The 26455-nt window shown below is 43.0% G+C and overlaps 2 protein-coding genes across 6 annotated transcripts in view; one reads left to right on the top strand and one right to left on the bottom strand.

Annotated features, from left to right (window-relative positions):
- kctd15b (potassium channel tetramerization domain containing 15b) overlaps nucleotides 1-5275 on the top strand; it is a 28240-nt gene extending 22965 nt beyond the window's left edge. For all 3 annotated transcript variants that reach the window (XM_085766287.1, XM_085766277.1, XM_085766266.1), the window contains one exon: nucleotides 1653-5275. In XM_085766287.1, coding sequence (XP_085622413.1) covers nucleotides 1653-1811 — 159 coding nt within the window. In that variant the 3' untranslated portion in view covers nucleotides 1812-5275. The remainder of the gene's footprint in view (nucleotides 1-1652) is intronic.
- A 654-nt stretch (nucleotides 5276-5929) lies between these two features.
- The window catches only part of LOC146989924 (transcription initiation factor TFIID subunit 4), an 80212-nt gene continuing 59686 nt past the window's right edge, over nucleotides 5930-26455 (bottom strand). For 2 of the 3 annotated variants that reach the window (XM_085766203.1, XM_085766217.1), the window contains one exon: nucleotides 7729-8150. In XM_085766203.1, the coding sequence (XP_085622329.1) occupies nucleotides 7977-8150 (174 nt within the window). In that variant the 3' untranslated portion in view covers nucleotides 7729-7976. Of the gene's footprint in view, nucleotides 8151-26455 lie in introns of all 3 variants that reach the window. The other variant, XM_085766211.1, reaches the window with a different exon arrangement.

Here is a 26455-nt window from a genome sequence, read left to right as displayed (position 1 = left end):
TCACCATCATCTGCCTGCCGCCCCTTCTGTCTCACAAATTACAGAGCGTCAGGTCTGCTCAACAAGTTTGCATGTGGATGTGTGTGTTATAATTTGCATTTAGCGGATAGTATTTTTGCACACAAATCATCTCTGTGTTTATTTGTCTGATTTACTGTATCAGCTCTTCTGTGTTGTGCTAATCCCCAGTCGGGGGAGGCTGCAGCCCTTCGACCTGGAGGCCTAAATGCCCCACTTTAGCCCTCCGATGGGGCTCTCACTCCTGTAATTAGAGAGGTCATCCTTTGCCATGAGTGTATGTGTCAGTATGTGTGTGTGTATGGGCGTCTGAAGAAACCAATCTATTTTGCGTGAACTGTGGCTCTGTATCTGGCAGGAGGGGTTACCCCTCGGCGAGACCTTTCATTTCCATGCACTGCACACTCCATTAAAAGGACGGGGGAATAAGTAAATATACGGCACTGCTCGAACTGGGATTTAGATATACCCCCTCCAAAAAAAAAAAAAGAAACCCAACATCCCACGAGGATTACGGCAGACGAGGAGAGAAAAGTGATGTTGGAGTTCACGTATAAGTGTGTGAGTGTATCTACATTTGAACTATTGTGCGGAGTGTGTGTGTGTGTGTGCTCGCATGTGTGTGTATCAATGCCCAGACTCAAGGGCTAACATGCATCGCTGTCTCCTGTTCTCTCCCTGCAGCTCCAGCACTTTGTCCTCACACAGATCACCCAGAACTCCCTATCCTCATTCCCCACACGTCGCTCTGTCTCTCCTTCGCTCACGGACCTCACTTCTCCTCTCACCCCAGCCTCATTACTCAAATTAGGAGCTCCAGTAATCACCACGCTGAGCTCCACTCAGCCCCTTAACACACCTCACTCACACTGCGCTCCCCTCATCCCTTTGAGCTCATGCCCTCGGTTCAGTAGCCAATCCAGTGCAAGCAGCATGAATATTGCAGAGGTGGTGTGATGTCGGAGTGCCCTCTGGTTTTATTCCATCGCTACGTGTGATTGGAGGAGGGGGAGGGTTAATGACACATGGTGCATTATGACTGATGAAGATCTGAGATTGATGTCAGGTGAACAGATGGATGGATATCAACAATGGACATCTATTGACATCATGTTTCTGATTTTCTCATAAGATCATTGAACAGGCTCTACTGACAGATTATGGTATTATCAACAAACTTTCCCATAAGACTTTATTTTAATGAGGGAACTCACTGAGTGTGATTGATGCCACTCTCATGTCTGTAGCTACACTAAATATAAAGCTCCCACCAGCAGCTGGCTAAGTTAGGTTAGCATGGACAATTCAAACACACAGGGAACAGCAAGTTTGGTTCAAAGGCAACAAAGTCCTCCTACCACCACCTCAAATGTTCACTTATAACATGTTTATCTTGTTTGTTTGTTCAGGGCTAGCAATGCATAACATAAGCTTAGCTGGCTGCTAGCGAATCGCGATAGCGTCCATTTCAATGCAATTGTCGGAAGAAGCATATTTCCCAAAATGTCAAACCTGCAACCGCCATCTTCACCAGTCCCACATCTCACTTGTTTTATGCTCTAGCTCTATGTTTAGCTCTCTTATGTGACTCACCTGTTGTTAACGCCCCTCTTTTCTCTCTGTCATCCCTGCAGGTTCTAGAGCGTCTTTTCCAGAAAGGTTTCAGCGTGGCAGCGTCATGCGGCGGCGGTGTGGACTCGTCTCAGTTCAGCGAGTATGTGTTGTGTCGCGAGGACCGGCGGAGTCTTTCCATCAACACGCCCATCAGGATAAAACAGGAACCCCTGGACTAGACCTATCCGGGAGAGGGACTGCCGACCCCCAACACCCCAAACCCCCTATACTCCTTCCATCTTCTCGCACCACCACGCCCTACGTACCCCTCTTACCCAAGCTCCCTGCCCTTACAGGACCATAACCACCCCCAGCATACCTAAGTATTAGCAGAGGCTTGTTAACCTCCTCAGCCCTGCAGAACTCTTTAAGGGGAATGTAGAACCAAACAAAGGGAAAAAAAGCATCAGCAACAAAAGTTTTTGATTACGTTAAAAAACGCCCAAAGAATCTGGGACTGTGATGAAAACAGCAACGACGACAAACGGACTCAACAGCAGCACAAGTAAACCATTTTAGCACCATGACTGGTTTATTTTTTTCCCACATCTTCTTATTAAACAAAGGCATCCTACCCTTTTATGAGGGACACAACCCCTCCTCCCTAACCCCCTCTTCCTGTCTTTGAACCCCAATCCACTTTGCCCCCCACCACATACACTTTTCTCCCCTTTTAGCAGTGTGTCATCCACCTCAGTGTCTGTATGGGGTCCATGTCTTGTCTGAGTGGTGACAAATCTGTCCTGCTGTGGAAAGAAAGCTTTGGCAGACATGATGCTTTTAAGGATTACAGGAAGAAGATATAATCTGATTTTACGAACCCTTCGAAAAGCCCAAGCTCCTCCCCCAACCCTGAGACCCGGCAACCTCCAACCCCATCCCACCGCCCCCCCCCCACCTCTACAGGCCTGGCTATACAGACGACGCCAGAGCCCCGCCCAAAACAGCATCATTTGCCAAACTAATTGTTTATTACAATTTTTCATTGTTGTTTCTAAAGTATGTTCTTCTTGCTCCTTTTGCTGTTCTTATCATGACATGGTGTAAACAATTATTATTAATAGGATTATTTTTAATGTCTCTTTTTTCCTTTCTCCAATATGAAGGATGTATGAACATTGTATTCATTAGGCTTGGAGAGCTTGTGAGGGAGCAATTCTTGGCAGTAACTGCAGAAACTCAGATGTCTCCGGGCTATGTGGCTAAAGCGATCTGGCTGGCAATGCATTCAGAGCCGGAAAAAGTCCCATTGTTCAAATGGGAATGGAAGAGAACCTGGATGTTTCGACACTGTTTATAGTCAAATGTGCAGCACACATAAAAAAAAGTGCTCTGGAATTTGTGCTTATTAGCTCTAAAACATATCTCGGGTCTCTGATCGGATTCTCTCACATACGAGCACAAACCTTTGTTTGTATTCAGCTGAAACTTAAAGAAAGTTTGTAAATTTAAAATTCATGTTGAAGTTGCACAAGCTCTAAGTGTATTGCAGTTATGTTGCGCTAGAATGTTAAAGACTTGAGAACGGACGTGGAAAGCCGACGTTTACCAGTATGTCTCGTGATCAGCAAGAGATGTACTCTAAATGCTTAATGTTTCTTTGCACTTAAAACGTTTCACACAGAGCTGTCCTGCCCTGCTCCCGTGAAACACTTCAGTTTTATCCCAGTGACCAGTGCCAAGTCGAGCCGTTAATCTTCTCACGCTTTAGTGGACTACGACACTAAAAATGTTTTAAAACAGGCAACACTTCCAACAGAATACAAATACTGCAGGTACCAAAGTAGACAAGGTGCCTATTTTATTGATTGTACAAATATAAAGACGTCATTTCTTTTTACAGTTTAAAGGCTAAAGAACACAATGCATTATTCAGAAGTGTATGAAGAGCAGCAACATTTGTTCCTTTAGGCCTCAAGTCTTGACAGTTTTGTTGAGAATAGCTCACAGTACCATCAGACCAAGTTTGAGAGGCAAAGTCTCTGTTTCAATATTGTCACTTCTAAGCCAAGATTATTTCACTGGTTCTTCTCATATATGTGTGACAGAACCCAAAGTGAACTGTACTTCTAGAATCTGCGTGTTATTCACAAAGAGGCGAGTGGGCGGCATTTACTCTATCCTGCTCTCATTCTTTTGGTCTTATTCTCAACATTTCTGGATCAAAGACAGAAACAAGAAAGGCCAAGTTTTCATGCTTTATATTTGTGTGTAACTTACAGATGCTGTTTCTTCCATTCCAAAAGACTGAGAATAAAAAAAAAGAAAAAGAAAACAGAAGCTCATTCTGATCTTTGTGGGCCCTGGCAGTTGTTTGTTAAACTGGGGTTGTTTTTATAAACTAGCTGTTCATTAAAAATGGGCGGCATTTCTTCATGCTGTCCTAATATCTGCTCTCTCCGGATGGCCTCTGATTAAACCAGGCCAATGAGTGGATAAAGATGAGCTCAGTGTAAGTGTAGCCCCCAGTCCTGTGCAGTCCTCCCCTGGGGGTCTCTCTCACAATCAAGCCCATCTTTGTTCTGACCTGCCAGTGGCCTGCGCCTTCGCATACAGTCGCCTCAAAGGGAATGGTCAACCAGGCCTTTCATGTGCCAAGGCATGTTGGACTCTTCACATCACTCCTCGCCGCCCCCCTCCCCTTCTGCCTCCCCAAAGGCTCCCAGCTTAGTGGTGCCAGTAGAAACTTGGGTTGAACCCCCTGCTGCTGTGTCATCCCCATGCCCTGGTTTTCAAAACGCCCTCCTACGCTGTGGCTCGCTGGACCACACCACAACAAACCAAACAAACTGATGAGTCAAATCTGAGCACACTCAGAACATACTGTACAGCCAGGCCGCTCCACTCTGCTGCTCAGCCCGAGATCTTTCATCCAGCTGATATGAGGTGTGGAAACTCATCTGGGTTGGTTCTCGGGGAAACAGGCGTAAAAACGATCCATGCCATATTAAGACCTCACATCTGCAAGAATTTTTTTTTTTTCAGGAAGGAGGGAATGAAGGCATATTTTCTTACTGATGTGGCATTTTGAAATCACAGAGTGGGCTTTTAGCTTTCAACAACTATGGGCTCTTGGCATTTGTGAATAAAAACAAGACTGACCATTTGAACCTACACATTAAGAGAGAAAAAAAGAACAAAGATTACAGGTACTGTATGGGTCTCTCTATTTGCAATAACAAAACCAGGGATGCCCCCTTTTCCACTCGGCGTATAAATAGCGGAAGAACTACAGAGCTAGTCAAACTTTATAGGTCTGGAAACTTCCTAGACAGGTTCACAAATGCTACCCTTTTCAGATGGTACTGGTCAGTGTCCAGACAGTTCATATGACATTCACTCCCACCTCTGTGGCAGGTCAGTTGTACAGTTATTGTATACTGAATTATCAGGACTCTGAGTTTTACAGGACCCATGTGTTTTTAAGACCTCTTAGTCCTCGTCACTAAAAGAATGAAAAGAATTCAAAGCATAACACTGTGTACATATGGATTAAACATTTCAAAGGGTATAATAAGGTGCAAATGTATATTATTTAAAGTGTTTAAAACAATTAGACTGTGGTATTAAAGGGCATGTGTTCATTTACAGTGTCTCCATTTGACTTTTCTTGCATATTTGCGATAATAAAAGGATGTACTGTTTATCTGACGTGTCTCATTGTACTCGTGTTGTTTCAGTAACCCTTTTAAAAGGGGGACAAGGTTTAAAAACCACATTATTCCATCTGTAAATGTGTTTATCATTGATGATCCCAGCTTGGGAAAAATGCCTGCTGTCTAACAGGTCCGCTCTAATGGGGAAAGTGGTCTTCAGGGCTGAATCCAGATCAGCAGTTAAAAGCTCCAGAGGAACTGAGGAATAGGCCAAGATCTTGAAAAAACCAATATGCTCCCAAACCCCAATATTTTGCACTGAGTTAAATGGTTTGGTCTTTTCAAAAATGCTTCTGCTTAATTAGCAGCAGAAACCTAGGGGGACTTTTCATAGTTGAGCAGCAGCGCTTGACTCAGTTTGTACTTAGCATGTGCAATGTTAGAAATGGAAATGAAGCAGGCTGAATTAGTGGTTGACTTTGGTAAAAAAAAAAAAAAAAAACTGTCTGCAAAACATAACAGCTTTTTTTTTTCTTTTTTTTTTTTTGAAGAGTTAGGAATGAAGAGGCAGAAACATATTGCTTAGTTATTAGGTCATTGTAGACTAAAACTTACATTTTTATTTTAAATCCTGAAGATTTCCACCCGCAGACATTTGAATGCAAGGAGCAAAAGGAGAAATGGACAAAGTCAGATTCCGCTCAGTTTAGTAAACAGCTCATTTATTCTTTTACAAAATAGGTACAAATACATAAGTATTGTTTTTTCACACAAACAGGAAATTTTCAAGATATGTACAAGAGTTTACCAAAAATAACGTGGTTCTAATAAACACATAGTTTTGTAAACAATATTTACAAATCATCCTTACAATGAAATGTTATTTATTCCATGTGTTTACATCAGTAATATTGTCCTAATATTTTGGCTAAAAAGCTGTAGTAGTAGTAGAAATGTCCTCCTGTGAAACCACCAGAAACCATAGAAATCATTATTAAAATAATTTCAAATCACCACAATAGACATTGTTGTGCTTGTTTTTAAAACATGGTCTTTTGAAGATAAAATTTATGAAAATGCGTTAAGGATAAAAGCCAATCCCCCAAAAAAGAAAAGAAAAAAAGAAAGAAAAACAAGAAATATATTAATTGTTAGAAATAAGTGCTTTTTTTAAAAACAGAAATTGGCAATAGGCTACTTTTACTTAAAATTGTCTTTTCTTTGCTATAATACAGTGACAGCTTTCAGTTGTCAGGTAAAATAGATATAAAAAAAAAAGTGCTGTCAAAGTGTACAATGCACAACAATTGTTTCAAATGTCACCCATATTTAAATAAATTTCAATATGACAAGAAAAGCTGCATAGAGGCCAAGATATTTAGTTAAATAGAAAAAACAGAAACAAAAAAACATAATGGACAGTATTACATACTACAATAAGGATAGTAAAAAAAAAAAAGGCGACAATGCAAGACAACATGTAGAAGCAGGCGTTTTGTTCTGTTTCCCTCTACAATCAGTAACACAAAGAGAGAGAGGAACAACTGGGAAAAAATATGAATCACTTTTAGACTGGAATTTTACAACTGCTGCATCTTCCCAGTTACACGTTACTTTACAGTTGTGACGTTTCATTTTGCACCAAAACAGAAACAAGTAGAAGGACTGTGAACTAAAATTCCTCATGAACCATGTTCACGTCATTTTGTCATTTTCAAAGGAAGCGAGGCTGAGGTGGGAGGTGGGTGCCACCACACCTACGATACCAACCTGTCTTATGCAAAAAGTTACCTTCTCACACAGTTGTGGTGAAGCAGAGGGCATGATGGGACACAACTTACAAACTATTAGTCATAAAGACAAACGTTCACAGTATGTGTGGATGGAAAACAAAAATACTGACTCACTCAGACCAATTAGAAACTGGTGCCATAGTGCGGATTGTGGTTTAGTTTAATGACCTCTGCATTAAGGTCAGGGGGACTGTGTCTTATAACACATACACTACAGGTTAACTGAATAAACCGTCTAAATTTGACTCATTCAAAGGACATGGTTTTACATAACATCAGGTTTCATAATATTGAGACATGGGTTATTCCATTTCTTACAAAGCTTACATGTGTTAAAAATTATACATGCTGTAAAATAATTCAAAAAGAACTATTTACACGTGAGGAAATTGATCGTGATGCTGTTATTTGGAATCTCAATGTTTCAAAGTGATGTCTCGGTACAGAAATCAGGAGAGGCTCATTTATTAAGTTCAGCTAAACTACATTCACCGAACTATGTTCAACAAATAGCTCGTGGAGGATACTGTAGGCTGTATCGAGGTGTGACCATAAATCTCTTTGCCTTATTTTCAAGTGCATCATTGAAGCTACTGCCAGTGACGTCAAATAAAAAGTTACTCAGCATACGTGGAACTAGCTCTGTGTCTCGTCCTCTGACATTAACACAATGTTCCTCCAACAAATCCAACTTTAACACAAATAATTTTATATGGCCTTTAAACTGAATGATCTAACTACGCACCGTGAGGCTAAACAGAGAAGACACAAAACAACAGTTTTATTTTTGTACGTTTTTTCCCCCCCTCTCTCGCTCCTTCTTCTTATTAAAAGCTACATCAGACATCACTACAGTACATATGGAGACACAGAGCTGAAACATTAGACCTGATCTGAAGGCACGTGGCTGGGAGGAGGAGGAAGAGGTTGAGGTGGACGCTGAGCGGAGCAGAGGCTACTTGAGCAGGGCACGGTAAAGGAGGAGGGAGTGGGCGGTCTCTCTCTCCTGCTCCATGTAGAAAATTAAGTCCCTGAGGTTGACGCGAGTGATGCGTTGTCGCGTGTACTGGCGCGATGAGGTGGACGGGACGGAGGAGCTGGCTGGGGAACCCGCCGAGCTGCCTGAAATCTGGAGACAGAGGAAAAGGGTCAGAAGGTGAATCACATATGAAACCTCAACACTGTACACAGTTTTAAAGATGTTCAGTAAATTGGTAAAAAATTGCTAAATTTTAACATTAGGTAAAAGCACTCTCTGAGGTAGCTATTACAGACAGTGACATGTACTTAACCAAGGGCTCCACTCAGAAAAACTCACACTGCACCCACAAAAAGTCAGAAGCAAAGATGACAATAGATTTTCACTTTTACATTTGGCTCAGACATTCATCTTTCACTAGGTTTGTTGATTAACCTTTTATTTAGTTCCACCAAATATCTCCAAAATCACATCCCAACACTATCCAGTTCTGTGTGAAGTGCTAATTGCAATGCAAACAGGCTGCATTAAGATGGTTGAAATAGTTAACATTAAACCTGCTTAGCATAAGCATGTTAACATGACTATGTTCAGCCAAAGCCAGTGCCTAAGTACAGCCCCACAGTGCCTCGAGCATGGCTCTCGACTCTTGTTTCTGTCCAATTCTAAAATTCTTCCAGACAAGGAGCTGATGAATGTGATTTTCCATAGTCTTACCCACTTTTCAACTGGCAGAACTGTTTGATATTAATCACCAGTGGCTGTAAGTACTAATAAAGTGGCTTACAATATGCGAACCCTGCCCCTGTCCTCAGGCCCTTTGTGGACTCTTCATACCTGAATGCTGTGGCCTCAATTTATTACCAATAGTGTCATTTTGTCTGTGAGTTTTTATGTTAAATTAAAAATTAAAAAACAAAACGTGCTTTTTATCAGGTTAATTAAGTGACTACTATTGTGTTTGGGTTTTGCACTCTTTACTGTATTTCCCCCGTGCACTTTTTTTGTCCTCTCTCTTTGTCTGCAGAGAAAAAAGTCTTGGTGTCGCAGTCAAAGGGATTGTTTCCATGGTGAAACACAAAGTGTTTGGACAAAGCAACACGATGTTTCCCATTCACTGAATGAAGTAATCATTGTTGAATGGCAAACACATTGACAGTATCAATACTAAGGAATGTTGCAAGCCTCCAAGCAAGTGTACACCTCCAGTTCAAAAAAAATAATCCCTCTTGCAGAGAATGAATGAGATCAAAAAGACGCACTAATAACGTCCAGACCTTCAGGTGCAGCCGAGTATTCGGAGACTTTTTTCTCGTACTGGCTGAACACAGTCCTGAGAAAAACATTGAAAACATGCTCCGACAGCGAGGGAAGCCATCATTTTTATTTAAGTGTATTTTATGGCCCTTTACATCGCCTGGAATATGAACGGATTTTCCCTCTAAATAAACAACACTGCTGACATAGATCTGAGCTGACGTCCCACTCTGAAATGGAGCCCTTGTTGTTTGTATTTGATCCAGGAAAAATGAGAACGATAAAAAAGGGAGTGTATACAGAGGCTGATACAAATCAAGAGATGCATTTACATTTGTAAATGAGAAACACTGGGAAACAAATCCAGCAAGTGCCCACTTGAACCCAGGCAGAGAGAAATAAGACAGAAATTCCAGTCAGGAACACCCTCTCACAATTACATTGATTGCGCCACTCTGTAAACACACAGTACAGACAGGCCCTAATTGCAAACATATGATGGGTATGAATTTACAAGAACCAAAGCCAAGTCCTTCCAGCACCCCCATCCCCCATTCACCCCTCATATGCTTGTCTTTGTGTACACTGTATGACCGTGCCGTGTCTCAAATTTCCCTCTCTACACTCTCTGACCCCAAGTCACTGGATGAGGAGTGAGGACAGCCAGGCCACTGTTCCCACCAACTCACCTCAACCACATCGACCATCTCTGGTCAGTGGTACTGGCGGGCTGGGAGGGAGTTGAGTTGCAGCAGTGAAAGCAGCTAACTCCCCATCAGCCCCCGGGGGAGCACCAGACCCTCACTTTGGGGGAATGACCTCCGCCTAATCAGGTCAATCATGGCTGACCACATATGAAAGATGGGCCTGCCTACTGCCATGCCAATTACTGCCACTCACAAGTAAGGCCAGAGACGGGGCCACAGATTTTACCAATCAAAGCCATCCATCCACCTGGACGGATGGGTGGTAGTCGCCACGGGCAGTCGGTGCCGGGGTGGTGCTGCTGCAACCACAGTGGGTGATGTTGGGAGGGAGAAAGACAGTGTGTACATTGCTGCCCAGGTAGTGCGGCAAAGCTCCCAGAATGCCTTGTTTCTTTCAGGGGACAGGGGCAGCAGCCCTAAGTGATCCAAATGCAGGCAGAAAGGTCAGCGCTCATCCAGAATTTCCCTGCAGCAGCCTCTCCTCCCTCCTCTGTCTTTATATGCCCTCCACGTAAGGAACGCCAACAACTCAAACTCCGGTATGTTGTTGTTGGTATCTATGGAGACCGATCCCTCTCGTCAGTACACGTAGGAAATCATGTTGTGGAGGAGGGAGCGGGGATGGGAGGGGTAAACACCAACGCTAACCAAAGCAGATGGTTGAGTGTCAGTTAAAAAGGAAAGCAAGACATCAACAACCACGCTTTCCCTGTCGCCAGCAATTACACAGTAATTGTGTCTAAAATTCATTGAAAAACAAAATGGCAGGCTTCGTGAGGTCACGGTGGATGAAAGGGAAAAAGTGAGAAGAACAGAAAAAGAAGGAGAGCAGAGGCACAAAGAGAGAGAGAGAAAGAGAGGGAGGGGGGCAGAACTGAAAGTCTCAAAATCAGCTTTGCCAAGAAAGATCCATGAGGCAAAAAACAGCATCTGTCATTTTATCTGTGATGGGCGCTTGGAGGCATTATGTCATATGACATATCCATCGTACAGAACGCGCAGGGATACTTCGATACATCTCTTCAGACATTTGACTTGTTTGGAGCAGGGGACAGAGAAAAATAGAGAGAGAGAGAGGAGAGAGGAGAGGAGAGGAGAGGAGAGGAGAGGAGAGGAGAGGAGAGGAGAGGAGAGGAGAGGAGAGGAGAGGAGAGGAGAGGAGAGGAGAGGGGAGGAGAGGAGGAGAAGAGGAGGAGAGAGGAGAGGAGAGGAGAGGAGAGGAGAGGAGAGGAGAGGAGAGGAGAGGAGAGGAGAGGAGAGGAGAGGAGAGGAGAGGAGGAGAGGCTCATCTATACCAAGGCCTCTTTGCTGACTTTGGTCTTCAGCCACATTCTGTCTAACATAAACGACAAAGCGCCAGTGGGCCAGACAAATTATTTTACACTATTTCACTCCCAGTGGCTTCCAACGCACACGTGTGCGCACACACGACAGCAGAAAGAACGAGGCGGAATGTGTTTTGTGTAGCAGATAATTAGTGTAAAACAGTTTGTGGAAAACAACACAGTACAATAAAATACAGAATAAAAAACCTGATACCTGTGACAAATTTCACCCACACTCAGCTTGATGTGGCAATAGGGCAAACAAATGACTGAAATATCAATAATCACTTGTGTTCATAAACTTCATCTGTAAATCCTCTGACCATGTGTGACGAGTAATGCAGTCATAACATAAACAACAACTTTAATATGATAACTTATGAATCATGGCGATTGCCAGTAGATAGAGGCTATCCACAACAAATATTGTTTTAAAGCATAAGGATAAAATCATGTCTTTTTTTTTACTGCCACTGATTTTCTCTCATCATCACATAGGTGTAAAGCTATAGAAGAATATGTACGTGTGAGTGTACTTATACATACAGTATATACTGCCTACATATTATATGTGAGGTTGACTCAAAATAACAGTACCTTACGTGATTGATTTGAAGGTCATCTGATGCTGCCATACACATCTTGCATAATAAGTATAAATAATTGCTGCTGAGCATCATCGCACAATGACTAGGCCACAATAGCGGGACACTTATCATCATCATCATCATCATCATCATCATCTGCTTGCTCTTTTTAAGAGAAAGACAAAGTCAGCAGGTCACACTTTTATGTTCTCAACCCTCTGATGACCAGTAACATTCACTGCAACCTTGAGAGGACAGAAATTAATTCCTATTTTTGCTAAATTTACTTTTGATTAATAATGTATGTACCTCCCTGTCTCTCTCTTCCTCATTTGAGCTTTTGACTCCCTGTCTACATTGTGCAGCAGCAGCAGCAGCAGCAGCAGCAGTGATGCTTGTAGGTGTCTTGAGGAATTTACATTCAGTCCTTTATTGTTTGAGAAAGTGGAAGGGGTTGGGGCAGGAGGGATGGGGGTGGGGGGGTTCTTGCTGATCTGTGGCTTTGAACCCTGAATGGCACCTGTGCCTTGATGCCGGAGCCAATATTGGATTTGGCCCAGGTCACAGCTTAGGGCGGTGGGTTAATGGCCCACTTTGCCAGGCACACAGATCTGCTCGGCCCTGCACAGGGCCAACTTGCTGTCTCAGCACTCCACTCCTCACAGGCAGAAGTTGCAGACAGGGGCTGCATGGTGGGAGAACACACACGCACGCATGCACAGACACACGCACGCACGCACGCACACACACACACACACACACGTGTAGAGTATGTACAAGTATGTGACAGCACGGCTGCGAACCTACTGTGTCAACTAAAACTGCAACATGGGGAAAAACATTGCTCAGCATTCACGATGAGGGATAAAGACTAGCCCCATGTTGGTTGAGAATAGATAAGCTGTTCATGATGCAACATTACTCTATTGTTGTTATTACTTTGATGCTGAAAAATCCGTTTAAAGTCTGATGTCTGTGCTTCAGGCAAAGAGGACATATATAGCACAACAGAGACAGACTGTTGACAAGCTAAACAAAGAAGTAGAGCAAAAACTGAACCAGGTGGTGTTTTATGAAGTTAAAGCCAAGGAGGAAATTAACAGCAGCCACTAGTCAAATACTGATGAATTTGTGTGTATGATGCTGGCCAGGTAGCAAGCAATGATTGTGTTTGCTCAGTGCGGCTGGCTGGTGGAGCCTTTGAAGCAGCTTGCAGGTAGTCAGGTACCTCTCTGCTCATGAGTGCCTGACTGACTGACAAACATGCTGGATGACTGAAGGACTCACTGATGTGCTGACTGACGGACAAACTCAAAAAAAGAAAAGAAAAGAAAAACTGGCTCTTTGGCTGACTGGCTGAGGGCCTGGCTGACTCACTGACTGGCTGACTAATTTACTGACTGAGGGACTGACTGACTGACTGACTGACTGACTGACTGGCTGCCTGGTTGACTGACTAGCTGCCAGGAAGCAAAGCTTTCCCACATGTTCTCCTCCACGCCGCATTTCAATCGGGGAACGATGCCTCGTCCCTTCACAGTGTTTACAGTGTGGAGCCCAGCCGTGGGAGTGCAGCCCCGCTTCATCTCCACACTCGGCCTGAAACGCCTCTCCTACGGCCGCCATTAATCAGCAACAGAGACTTTCTCTCTCCCTCTCTTTTGCCTCTCCTTTTTCTTGCTCCTCTACGCCCACAGACATGCTGGATGAGGCCATTTTGAAAGAGTTAACAGATGTCGGCTGATTTGCCCTGGGCTTTCTGACATTGCCCGAGTGATGTATTTGATGTGGAGTTTATTCAGCTCTAATAAACGTATAAAGAATTAGAATAATAATTCACAGATGTACATACCCAGATTATATGCCGGGGCCTGTCTTTGAAGCAGACAAGGCAGCCAAGATTAACAGAACCAGGGAAAAGGATGAAAAGGGTTTTGGTTCAGTCCACCGATAATCAGAGAGGTCAGGATGGACTAATACCGCAGCTTTATGTTCATGCACCGACACAGACAGCCTTTGTTCTGATCACAGGTTCCTTTTCTGTGGTAAAGCCCAAACAAGCAGCTGTCATTGTTACTATGCTTATTAAAAACGGAGCACTACTGAAACACATTTGCCGCTATCTGTTTTTTTTTTTCCCGTGTCTCATATGTGCTTTTTTAATTTGTCATTTTGTGAACAGCAGAGAGAGAAACTGAAAGAATAAAGGGGAGGATAGAAACGGATGAAAGTCAGGTCTAGCATTCTGATCATGGCCAAAAAAAAGAAGAAGAAAAAAAAATACAAAAAATGAGGGAATTACTTTCAAAACAAACAACTTCCATTTGCTTCACAACTAAAGAACAACAAATCTCAAAAATGGCCAGTTGCAGAGCATCTTAATACCCACATAAACCATAAAAACAGCTACACAGCTCCATGGCAATGCATAGCAACCGTGCAGAATTTCAGTCAAGGAGAAAGAAGGCAAAAAAACACCTTATTACTTCTAACTCCTGCAAGCCATTTTGGTCTCCAAAGGTTTTAGAGTGCCGCAGGCCATGTGTCTGCAGTGTTTCGGGAAATGACTTGCCTTCGCACGAACACTGCTATGTTCTGCAGCACTGCTGCCCCCAGCATCCCCGCTCAATTTCTGTTTAACCCCTTCCTGCCTTCCCTCACACTGACTCACTGCAACAGAGAGCTCACACCCAGCACAATACTGTCACATTGTTCAGCCTCCTACAAACCAAGGCAAATCAGACCAGCTTTTTCACGAGCTCACACATTAACTCCGCTTCTAATTTGGCTACTTAAGCATGTGATGGTTCTTACCAAACATGGTGTAGGAAAGGCGTAGGGTTATATGGGGCAGGGAGAGATGGAGTAAAATGCCCCTTCACCATTCCACTTGATCTACTACAATATGCGACACAGTTTGCACACTTGAGTGTGTATCAACGGTGGATTAAATCTGCAAACTCGTTGACACAACACATAATTAAAACATCTTGCTCGAGGTCAGGAATTTTCTAATTAGTAGTGTACTGACAAAGCTGCAATTCCATCGCCCTGAGTTTCAAAGTCCACAGGTTACCGCTAAGATGAAAGCTGACCCTGGAGCAGTATTCTGTTGGGCTGCTCATACAATTCCTCAGAAGACAGTCACAGGGTCACCAAGCTAAACAGTGCGCTGCACCCGGAACCTCGCTTCCAAACAAAGAACTTCAAACTTTCCTGCCTGGAAACACAATCTTGCTTTTTCAAAGCCCCCCCACCCCCTCCACCCTCCACCTCTCTTTCTTTTCAACCTGAGAGAAACAAAAGATTGTGTGAAGGCAAAGCAGAGGAAGAAACCATAACATTGTTTTTAATCTATTTAATTAAAATGCTCTGAGCCTGGCTAGCTGAACAACTTGTTAAATACTGCAAAGGCTTTATTAGCTGTGTCTTTGTAGCTTTAGTTGGAAACGCCATTTAGGATTGCGGGTAATAACATTTTGTTCACATATTGGTTATTATTGGCTATTAAATGAATAAAAAGGGCCCATTGTCTAGAATCACAAAAACACAGCAGCAGTGCAGCGGCTAATACCACAACAATCCAGATGATGATATTATGATGTTGTTGTCATTTATAAATCAGCTTTATTTGTCTGAAGATCAGGATCCAATCAATAATCTACCCAGCATGCACTCAGTGTCTTTCTTCTTTGGTCTTTTCTACAGAGAAAGCAGCAAAAATGGAGAAACTGCTAACAGCTTGCCTGATAACCTGGACAATTAGCACAGGCCAAGTATCTTTGGCTACATAAAGTATCAGAAGTAGAACTTTTTCAACATTAAATATTCAAGGCGTTTCATATATAAAATGAACCCAATTAGAGTTAAAATAGGAGAAGTGTAATAAGTCTCAAGTCAGAATGCTTGTCTTCAGAACTACTCACTAATGAGCCCTTGTTGGTTTTCCACACTTTACTTTCAATGGTGTGGCACTGTCATTTCTGCTGGTTTTTAATTTTTAATTCAAGTTGAATGAGAGGGTGGTGACTGAGTTAATAATCAAGGCACTCGGGTGTTTTGCAGCCGATGGATAGCTGGGAGAAGTTGCCAAATGAGGCTTGTGGTCCGCCCTTTGATGTCTTTGTGAAACGTTCCAAATAGGAACAACCAGTTAACAAAAGCCTATCAGTTCAGACTGGTATTGAACATAAATGACCACACTAAGGGGAACGCATCCTGCAAATGGCCTAATTAGGGAATGGGGTGGGCTAGCAAAATAGCGTGGCGTTGAATAACACAGAACCCGAGCGCTCACAGACTCACTGACTTGAGAATGAGATATGAGACCAAAAGGCGGCTCGATGGATCCCGATGCTCTGCAGACACGTGCTGTATGCCGAACTGTCAGTCGTCACATAAATCCTCATATGAGCAGTCACACATTTCACATAGAAGAAGAGGAGCGCACCAAGGGGGGCACAGTTGATATGCAGATGGGGGAGATAAGAAAGCACATTTACGACGGCAGTTCACACTATGAATTGGTCCTTGATCTCAAATTGACATAAATGGGGCCATTTTTGACATCATTTAGCCATCACAGGCTGAGTTCCAGCGCCGCTGTCATGGGTCCCCATGCACCTGACGTGAAGCCTGCTAAGAATGAGAGGCAGGAAAACGGCTGTCTGAAGAGCAGGTCTGATTAAAATCCAGTCTCTTCTGGGGAAAGTGTAGAATTTTATATAGATGGCCCAGAAAGACGAACCAAAACTTTACTGGAGGAGTTTTTTTTTCTTTTAAAGAGTGCTTCTGTGAACATTTGTGACCCCAAGTGTCATTCTTTTTTCAACAAGCTGCCAGGGTGAGAGGCTGCCATCATAAATATATGTTTCTTTAACCATTCTGGGGCATTTAGGATGCAAATTGAACTTAAATACCAATACACTACTTGTACTACCTGTACTAGTAAATTGCCCGGAAAACATAGAGAAATGTAGTGATTTCACAATATGGTACAATTGGCACAATGAGGTCAAAATTAAAACCGCATAATATGCTGTCAATTAGGAATCTGGGGTGGGCTGGGGGTAAAAATGGCACGCAGCATTGTAAAATTTGGACTCAGCTACAGAGTTGTTCATTACAGTTTCGCTGGCACTTTCCTGGAGGCCTCGTTCCTCCCATCAGATTCCTCTTCCACGGGCCCAGAAGGCTTCCTTCCTACCTGCACAGCATTTTGGCAACCTGCTTTATTATAGCACATACAACAGCATCATTTTCCAGGCAGCTGTGTGTGTGTGTGCATAATGCTTATCTACATATTGACTTGGATTAAACCCACATCCTTGTCTGCCATAATAATTACACATTTTGTAAAAGGAAGTACTCAGTTCTTCCTGAACCTGAGGCGGGCAGCTGCAGGAGTTGCCCACCGGCGCCCCACAAACACACCTCCGGCACTGCCTCGTATCCAAACAGCTTCAGCTTACACCTACAGCCATTGCCTTCCATGATGTAATGGCGGCTTTCTATTAGACTCCAACTGAACAAAAAGTGGCATCGCGAGCACGGTTAAAAGTGTTTCCGTGGTTCACAAGGACAAAGCAGATTGGATCGGTCGCACAGGTAATAAAGACAGCAAGGGCCAGTTTTATAGTTGCCAATGAGTCAGACCATACACATGCACTACTGGACACATCTCAGCACATGCAAACACACACACAAAGCAGTGGAGTGGAGTGAATGTTCAAATTTTGTGGTGCTCTGACTTTGTTGCAATGCAAATAAAAATCTCTCCATGACATATATTTAGAAGACTGATACAGGCGTCAGAGGACTATTCACAACTCTCCCAAAGTTCTATCAGTGCAGGGCGTTCATTAGTCCAACAAATACATAATTTATGCAATCTAAAAAATACATGTGATCATGAATCAAAATGGGAATGAGAGACACAGAAACATTGAGGTTCTCTAGTGATGCCAATTCTTTGTTTCAGGAAAAGGGAATAGAGGTCAAGTGTTGGGCAGCTGCCGCACCCAAATGCGGCCAAATGCAACATCACTGCTCTGTTGTTTAGACGCCAAACCATCATAACACAGCACTTAATACTAGCAGGGATCTGTGGATATCACACTTATTTTTCTCTCAGGCAACACAGATTTATCATTTTTAACTATCCATTCATCCAACCTTTTGTTTAAACAGTAATAAAGATAGAATAAATATGTATATACAGGGCATCATATTTATGGATTTCAGTTGCCCGTCCAGGCCATTAGTGGGACAGTAATAGACTGCATGTTAATGGACAGCAATGGGAGGACGCAACATTTCCAGCAATAGATATAAAAATGGCAGTGGAGCCAGTTGCCTTTATCCTCTACTCCACGCAAGACTGATAACATTCATGTGCATGGTGATGTCTGAATTCTGCAGAGATTATTTGTCAAAAACGCCTGAATTTCACAGTTAATTGGACTCCCTAATTAGCACAGGATGTCTAATTCCCATTGCAGTCAGTGTGCTAAATGGTAAAGCTTTAGCAAGCGGATGCCATTCCTTTTGGTTTGAGCGCAGAGACTCCCCGTGCAAGCCGAGCTACACTGTACATTACACACTCAATGATCGATTCTAAATCTTAATTAGGGAAACGACAAACAAGCAAGGACACTTAATGAACTGTGTACCTTGTCAAACAGCTGGTTGATTATATTTATTGAGATATATGTTAAATTTAATGATCTGGGCAATTAACTGTAGACCCCTGTGTAATCTCTGAGGGACATGAAGGGGCCAGGGAGGCAAGCACCAGGGCCACAAACCTAATGGAAAGCAGCTGACAAATATTTGTCATCCCCGGAGTGCTGAAACAGGCCGTCAGCAGCTCAAAAGACCTTGTGTCCAGAAATAAAGATGTCAGACGATACATGTTTCAGGCACTCTCTGCTTTGCTGGGACCTCATCCCATTTAATGATCTGAGATGTTCAGCAAAAACAATACAGAAACATAACAAAAGATATCTGAAAGTGGGCACAGTCTTTATTATGAGTGCCTTTTTTTCATGGCCATCCATTTCTAACTTTTTTTTTCTAAATTGGTCAAATGGAAAGCAGTGAAAAGCGAGGAAAAAAAAATTAAGCTGAGCCGAAAAGTGCGACTTGGATTTAATATTTTATAATTGCCAAGGGACATTCTAAGATCAATGAATTTTTGCCCGGGACGCACATCAGAAAGAGATGTACTTCAGTCTTTTTAGGGAACATTGGTCTATTTAATTCCAGTGTCTGATGCATGTGAAATATGCCTTCCATGGCCTCCTTCTTCTTCCCCAGGCACTGCTGCAGGCAGACATTACCACTTTTAATGGGCCGCCATGAGAAGAGGCAAGTCAGCCAATAACCCATCCTCACTAATGGATCGCCTTGTTTGTTCTCTTTCACCATTTTTTGAAGCTAATTTTAGATGTTCTGTTTTTCCGTTAAAAGACAAAATAGAGGACACTGTATAACATCATAACACAACAACATTTTAGCACAAAACATTGAAATAAATGGTCTTTAGACCGAGCGACAGATAAGAACCGGATCCTTTGAGCATCTCTGCTGAGTAAAGTAGCTGGTGGTTGGTCTAGGTTATCAGGGGTAACTCAAGACTAACTACAAGTCAAAGCAGGACACAGCAGGCAACTGAAAGAAAAGGAGACTTTTGGGGCTTGTGGTAAAAAGCTTAGGGGTGGAAATAATGGGGCTTGTTAACAGCAGTAGTTTAAGGATGGGAATGATCAACTTATTGACTGGTAAAATTGTCTAAATATAAATTTGCCATGGCTTATGAAAACAAGTAAGAATTTGAAATGTACATTCTTGAATTAAATTACACTTTCCTCTGTTAGTAGTTTGTCAGTGGTTACAGATTTTTTTTTTTAAAAACCCAAAAAGAACAGAATAAATATGACGAATATAATAACATAAATATGTCTCTATCATATATGATCACTCAAAAGTAAAAAAACAAAAAAAAAACAAAAGAAAAAACACATTATAGAATGCATGACTTTTGGTCTACAGTTGTTGTTTTTTTGGTACAACTTTGCATCATTTAAAGGTCACATTGTTCTGCCTTTAATCATTAATTACATTTCTACAGACGTAGCTAGCACAACTACCTCAAAAGCATGTGTACATTACATTGATATAATCTCTCTCTCTCCTTTTTTAATGCAAACTGCAAGAGATCAGCAATGATGTAGTCAATGTACAGATGGTGCTCAATTATTTAGTGTTGAGTATTAAGCAGAGAAGTGCTGCTCACAGGATGCATGATACACACCTCCACCGAGAAAAGCCCTGAATCAGATTCTGGAAAACTCAAACTACGCTCTATGTTGGCATTTCTGCCATCTAGTTGTAGTATTTTGCCTACTCTATACATATTACCACCTCTCATCCACCCTCCTTGGCATTCTTCTGCCCCCCTGCCAGCACCTAATGAAAGATCTTTTCCAGCTTTTTCCTCCTTTCTTTCCCCGGGCTCAAACCTTGACAGCTGACAATGGAGCTGACATAAAACTTCAAGTTGAAGCAAAACAAACTTAAACACATAGTGACAAGAAAATGCACTGCTCCCTGAAAGAAGTCAGGGTTATATCTAAGAGCATCGCAGGAGGTCCTATAAATAACAACAGTAAGTCACACAAAGAAAGAGGAGTTTCTTAAGTGAGCCATATCAGAAAAAAAAAATTCTGCGGGCTCTCCAGGGCTCCACCATGTAAGTTTCAGAGGCTCCGTGTTGACGACTTCATTAGCAGCGCCCGCGCTCTAAAACTCTCAAGTTGTTCGACAACATTGTCACGTGTTAAGAATAAGAACTTAGAGGCCCAGAGTTCCCATCTCCTCCAGGAAAGAAAGAAGCACAAGCCAGCGTTGAATGAAAAAGCAGCGATCGAGGCGTTTTCTCTGCCGATCCCTATGAGTGGTGAAGGCGTAGGATGAGGAGAGTGGGTTTCCACAGTGCGGTGCAGCACAGCATGGGGCCCAGGATGTTAGGCTGTCCCCATGTCCCTGGCCAGGAGGCTAGCTAGAGAGCCAGCCATTATCGACCCGCCTCCATAGCATTAAGGCGGAGGAGGGTGGTGGTAGTGGTGGTGGTGGTGGTGGGGGGCAGCAAATTTCATTCTTCAGAAATTTAATTATATCAAGATTAACAAGGGAGGTAATTAATTTCTTTAAGATGGGTATCTTTTAAGTGCCTGGGGCTCAACTTTGTTGTCAAAACTGTATATTTAACCATTATTTCAGGGCAAAGTTTTAAAGGCAGAAATGAGGGGGATCAGTACTTTGCCATGAATATGGATATACAGAAGCTTCTTATCTAAATAGAAAGATTACAGTGTTAATACTAATGTGTACATTTATGTACATATATAAATGTAAGGTTTATTTAGGACTTGTTTTAAATGTCTTCATCAACTATAGCTAAAATAATTTCTTCATTCACTGAAAATAATTCTTTTTTTTTCTTATTCTGAAGTCTTGCATTCTTGTGGCTTGACCTGTCCTAGATAGGTTTACCAGACTCAGAGCCCGAGGTTGAAACCATAGACCACAGTGTAGGCCACAACGCCACCATGGACTGTTTTATTGTTTTATTTGTTCGGATCCCCATTAGCTGTGCTCTAGAGTACCGCTAGTCTTCCTGGGGTCCACATTTAAAACCTGGACTGAACACCATCAGACTGTCAAAGACATTAAGTTAAGTAGCCAACAGTGCAAACACAAACACTATCATTTCCAGGTGGGAACTCTAACAGGAAAGAAATAAGGTTTTCACACAGTTTTTTGTAAAACCAGGTAACTTAAATTATGAGGGGAAAAATATAAAGTAGTCCCAAGCTTATTCCTGGATGTTAGGCTTATGAGATAACAAGCCCAGATCCCATTTAGATACTATATGCATGAAAAGCCAAGAAATAATTTAATGTTTTACAAAAATGGTTCCAACCACTTGAGATTTATTTCAGTGATGCAGATTGATTTTCTAGTTTAGACGGAGCACCATCAGGTCAAAAAGCTTCATCAATATCCTTTTGTATTAGTGCATAATCCATCCATATAATATAACCTTACAGAATCGGTGAATTACAATTCCACAGAAAGTGTTTGATTTCTGTGTGAACAACCTGGGTGGTGGAAGAAGGAGTAAAGCTCAGTTACATTTTGTGTTATATAAACCTTATGCTCCCTCAGTCTTTACATATTTCAGTTCATGTGAAGGGTCAAGAGCAAAGTGGACAGAGAAAGTAGAAGCAACATGCTGGTCTGAGGTTCCTGGGTCTTGTTACATGAATATAAACATATCAAGCTCAGCCCACCACCTTGTGTGTGTCGTTCCCTCTCGTGTCACACTGATGCTGACACATTTGGTTTCTAGTTTAATATCCTGTCTTGACTTGACTTGCCTCTTCAACGAACCATTATTTGCCACATACAGTTAGCTTATCAAAACTCTTATCATGTACTCCACAGTTCAACTATCCAGGTCTTGCCAAAGGGATTCCTTCATCAATATGGTCTATGGCTTTATTTCCTTTTGGGATTGCAATCAGTTAATAGAGATAACAAATAATACTGATTAATGTTTGTAACATATATTACACTGTGCTGGAGTTGTAGTAATGTGTTAAGTTGTGTGTCTTTCATTATCTTACTGTATATGATTATAATATGTAAAATAGAGTAAAATGTCACTGTAATGTAATGTAATGTAATGTTATGTTAAGCAAGAATTTCCTCAAATTCTGTTCTTTCATATTTTGTACAAGCTGTTTCAGTATAATGGAAGTGAATAAATGCATGAATGAATTCCACACCACTGAAGAAAAAATAAATGTATTTAACTTTTCATGCTAATGTTATGGTTGCATTTTAAATACTTTAACCTATAGTGCATAGTGCAATAACCACTAGTGGTTAACACTGTGCTCTGTATTGTGCATGAGAAGGGAAAGTTGGCAAAGTGCACTGTGTTAAAGCTCTAAGAACGCATTGGCATCTGGCCAAAGAGCCCCTGTAACCAAGACTCTCCTCTGTCTCCTTTGTGTCCTCGCTCGAAACACACAGTTGCCTTGAAACGTGAAGTCAAACTAATATTACAGTATTCTTGACATTGTGAAACCACCAGCACACGCTCTGTGCCCTCATATAATCATATTTTTGTAGTTTATATAGATGGGGAACCCACACAGGAATCCTTATGCTCCATTACAGCCTGATATAAGTCAAGCTAAAGTCATCTCAGTCTACTTGTGATTCCACCCTGCATCTCTTTAGTGGTCAAATAAATACATTTGTAAATACAGCAGTTAATCAGGGGTTAATGTCAGTGCACTCAGTGGATTTCACTGAACCCTCCATATGGTTTTAGAAAAAGTGGAGCTCCACATATTGAAGGAAACTAAAAAAAAAGGATGGTTAAGTGAGGTGTCTTTTCCACTTACAGTGCCCACTGTGCATGTGCATTGGACATGGAGAGAAGAGAGAGACGTTGTGGAGGAGGACGCTGTAATGAGTATTGTGTACTCACACATTGCTGCCACTGAACCAACAACCATGACTTTCTAACCAAATACAATTCCCAACAGACTCTGGGTAGAGATGGGTAAGAGATGGAAAGGAAGAGGAGACGAGGAGGAGGAGGAGGAGGAGGAGTAGGAGGAGGAGTAGGAGGAAGAGGAAGAGGGGTGGTTTCCTCCTCCTATCCCTTCTCCTAGCGTTCAGTTGGCCATCTTCTTCTTAACCAAACAGCCTGGTTGGTCCTAGTCCTCTGAGTCCTTACGCCCCCCCTCTGGCTCCGGAACCCTCGTGGTCTGCGAGTTTCCTGTTTGTCTGGTTGAAGACCTGGCCGTTTTACTCCCAGGCGGCACATTGGGAGGGACGCAGGAAGAGGAGGAGGAAAAGGAGAGGGAGAAGGAGAAAAAGCACAAGAGAGAAGGACAGAGGGGAGGTTGGCGGGGAGAAGGCAAAGGGAGAGACACTGAACACTCCCGAGTTGGGATTGATTTACTTCATTAACCGAGATTACAAGTTTAACTTACAAACCAGAGGTCAAAATTTCTCATTAACAAGGGGACCGTGGAGAACCTCAGGGCTTGGAGACCACTCTTATTACTGACTACACATTTCAATCTGTCTTTGATGTTCCATGTCTGCCTTTCTACCCCCTCTTTCCCCCTCCTATTTTTTGGCAGCGAGGTTGATTTTAATTGTAGCTATAGAACAGAGCATAGTTTGCCTGTAAGCCAGCCTCCACATCTGTAGTGAGTGCAGCTTTAGTGATATTGGGTGCAGTCCATAGCTTGGGGCTAATTTTAATGGTCCCCCCCCTCCCTCCTTCATTGGAGACTCAGATTGTTTTCCACGTGATTCCTGTTAATTTAGCTGGAGGAAAGGGCATCAGTTTTCCTTGTGCTTTTTCCCCCTCTCTCCCCATGCCTCTCACTCTATTGCCTCACTCCTTCTTTCTGATCTACAGCCTCAAAGAAAGAAGGTGAAATGAATTCAAATGGAAAAATAGACTGTGCTCACTATTAAATCGCTCGCCTACCTTTGTCCCTTGCATTGCGCCTGGTCGAAGCAGATAGGAGAAAGGCAGTGCGGTTGTACAAACCAGGGCAATTCAGCTGCTATTGTCGTTTTTACGTCAACAAACAAAGCGCTCCCTTTGATGTGATAAATGGCCTAAGTGCCTGGATGATAACTCTGTGCTCATAAATGTGTCAAGGATGTTTCAAAGCTCTGAGCATGTTTAACACTGCAGGACATTGTGCGTCGAGGCAATTTTTACATCGCGGAACCTTCAATGCGAAACCTTAGATGTGTCTCTATCTGTCTTTCATAAGCTACTGTAGCAACACAATTTAGTCAAGACGCACCAAATGTGTAGAGAGGGAGATCATAACACGCAAAAAATCAATGGGGGGAAATGAAACAGTGAGCAGTAACAGTCAAATCATGTTAAAAGTGTGAAAGGACTGAATGCAGAGGGTGTGATGGAACAGTCATTGTGAATAAAGCTCTATTTGACAAACTGTATCCCGTCCCTGACACACTGAGCTAAAACCCATCTTTATCTCCTCTACATACCATACACAAATACTGACGTGGCAGGAGAGGAGCAAAGGATGGGAGATGTTACATAGTCTACCTACAGCCAGTCACCACTTGTAACTGCAGATGCTGCTCAGCTGCAGCAGTGCTGTACACGTGCTGACAGTTGCGTTGCTAAATACACCCAAAGAATTAAAGAAAAATCAGCCTTTGTGTTCTTTTGAATGTAGACGCACAAGTGGTTTTGGTTCCCAAGACATGTACCCAAAGATTTGCTTTGTCAATAGCTCAACACTTATTAATCAGGCATTAAAAGTCTCAATGTCTGGGGCATCGTATGGCGCAGTTGGTAGAGCAGGCGCCCCATATACAGAGGCGACAGTCGGCCCCGGTTCGAGGTGGCCCTTTACTGCATGTCATTCCCCCTCTCTCTGTCTCCCCATTTTCTGTCTCTCTATACTATACTAACCAATAAAAGCAAAAACTATACTATACTAAAAAGTCTAAGTGTCCACGTCTTCAAGCTAAGATGTAAAGGTCAAAGGTCATTTGTGCCTTCATCATATTCCCATCCACCTTCAGCTGCCCTTTATCCCAGCTCCTCATCCCTCCACCTTCTTCAAGGTAGCTCACCCTTGACTTTTGTGTTGCCCTTCAAAGGCATATGCGTTCTGATGGGGGGTGGGGGGGTAAAGGCTGTATGATTGGGGCTACTGAGCTGGGGGGGAGTGGGGGGTTGTGTGTTTGTGTGTGTGTTTTGGAGTTGTGTGTGCGCCTGTGCAGTGACCCACTGCTGGGGCCACAGCAGGCCCCCTTCCAGGGAGCCAGCCAGCAGCCCCTGCCATTGGCTCCTTGGAACTAATCCACCCTGCGGAGCCCTGTAAGGCCCCCTTTGTTCCCTCCCGCAGACTAGATCAGGCTGGAGACAGACACTCCAGTCTTGACTGGCTATCAGTTTCACAGCCCGTGGCGATCCACATCCAGGCACAAGCCAAAGCCCGGCCAAGCCACCATCAAATTAAAGGTGGGCGAATGGGGAGTGGGGAGGTGTGGGGGTTGGGTTCGGGGGAATGGAGCGAAATTGTGTCACCTGAATTCCGTCACAGTCCGAACACGGCGGAAAGGTGTTCTGACGAGGTAAAGAACATGTGGGAGAGGAGGAATATTGAGGAGGAGGATTTCAACGGGAGTTCTGCCTCTCGGTGAACAGAGCAGGATCTCAACAAGGCCATTATCTGGCTCCTAATTTGAGCTCTGGCACAGCACTGAAGGGCTGCCTTTGTCTGGGATTAATGCGGAAAGCTCAGGATGCGATGTCAGAGGGAAATAATCAGCATGGGCCCTTCATAACGTTGGCTGCTTGTGCTCCTGGCCAGGGCCCCCCGGCTCATTTCTGTGGAGATGAAATCTATGACAAGCCCCTCAGTGAAGCTAAGAGCAGGCAACAGTCCAGTAACACCCACAGGCCTCCAGGCATCCTGTGACCCCCT

Source organism: Trachurus japonicus, chromosome 3 (assembly GCF_045865225.1).
Source record: "Trachurus japonicus isolate A0001 chromosome 3, Traja_1.0".
Classification (NCBI taxonomy): Eukaryota; Metazoa; Chordata; class Actinopteri; order Carangiformes; family Carangidae; genus Trachurus; species Trachurus japonicus.
Note: the sequence above shows the minus strand (reverse complement) of the source record. Positions and strands in the feature narration are given on the sequence as shown.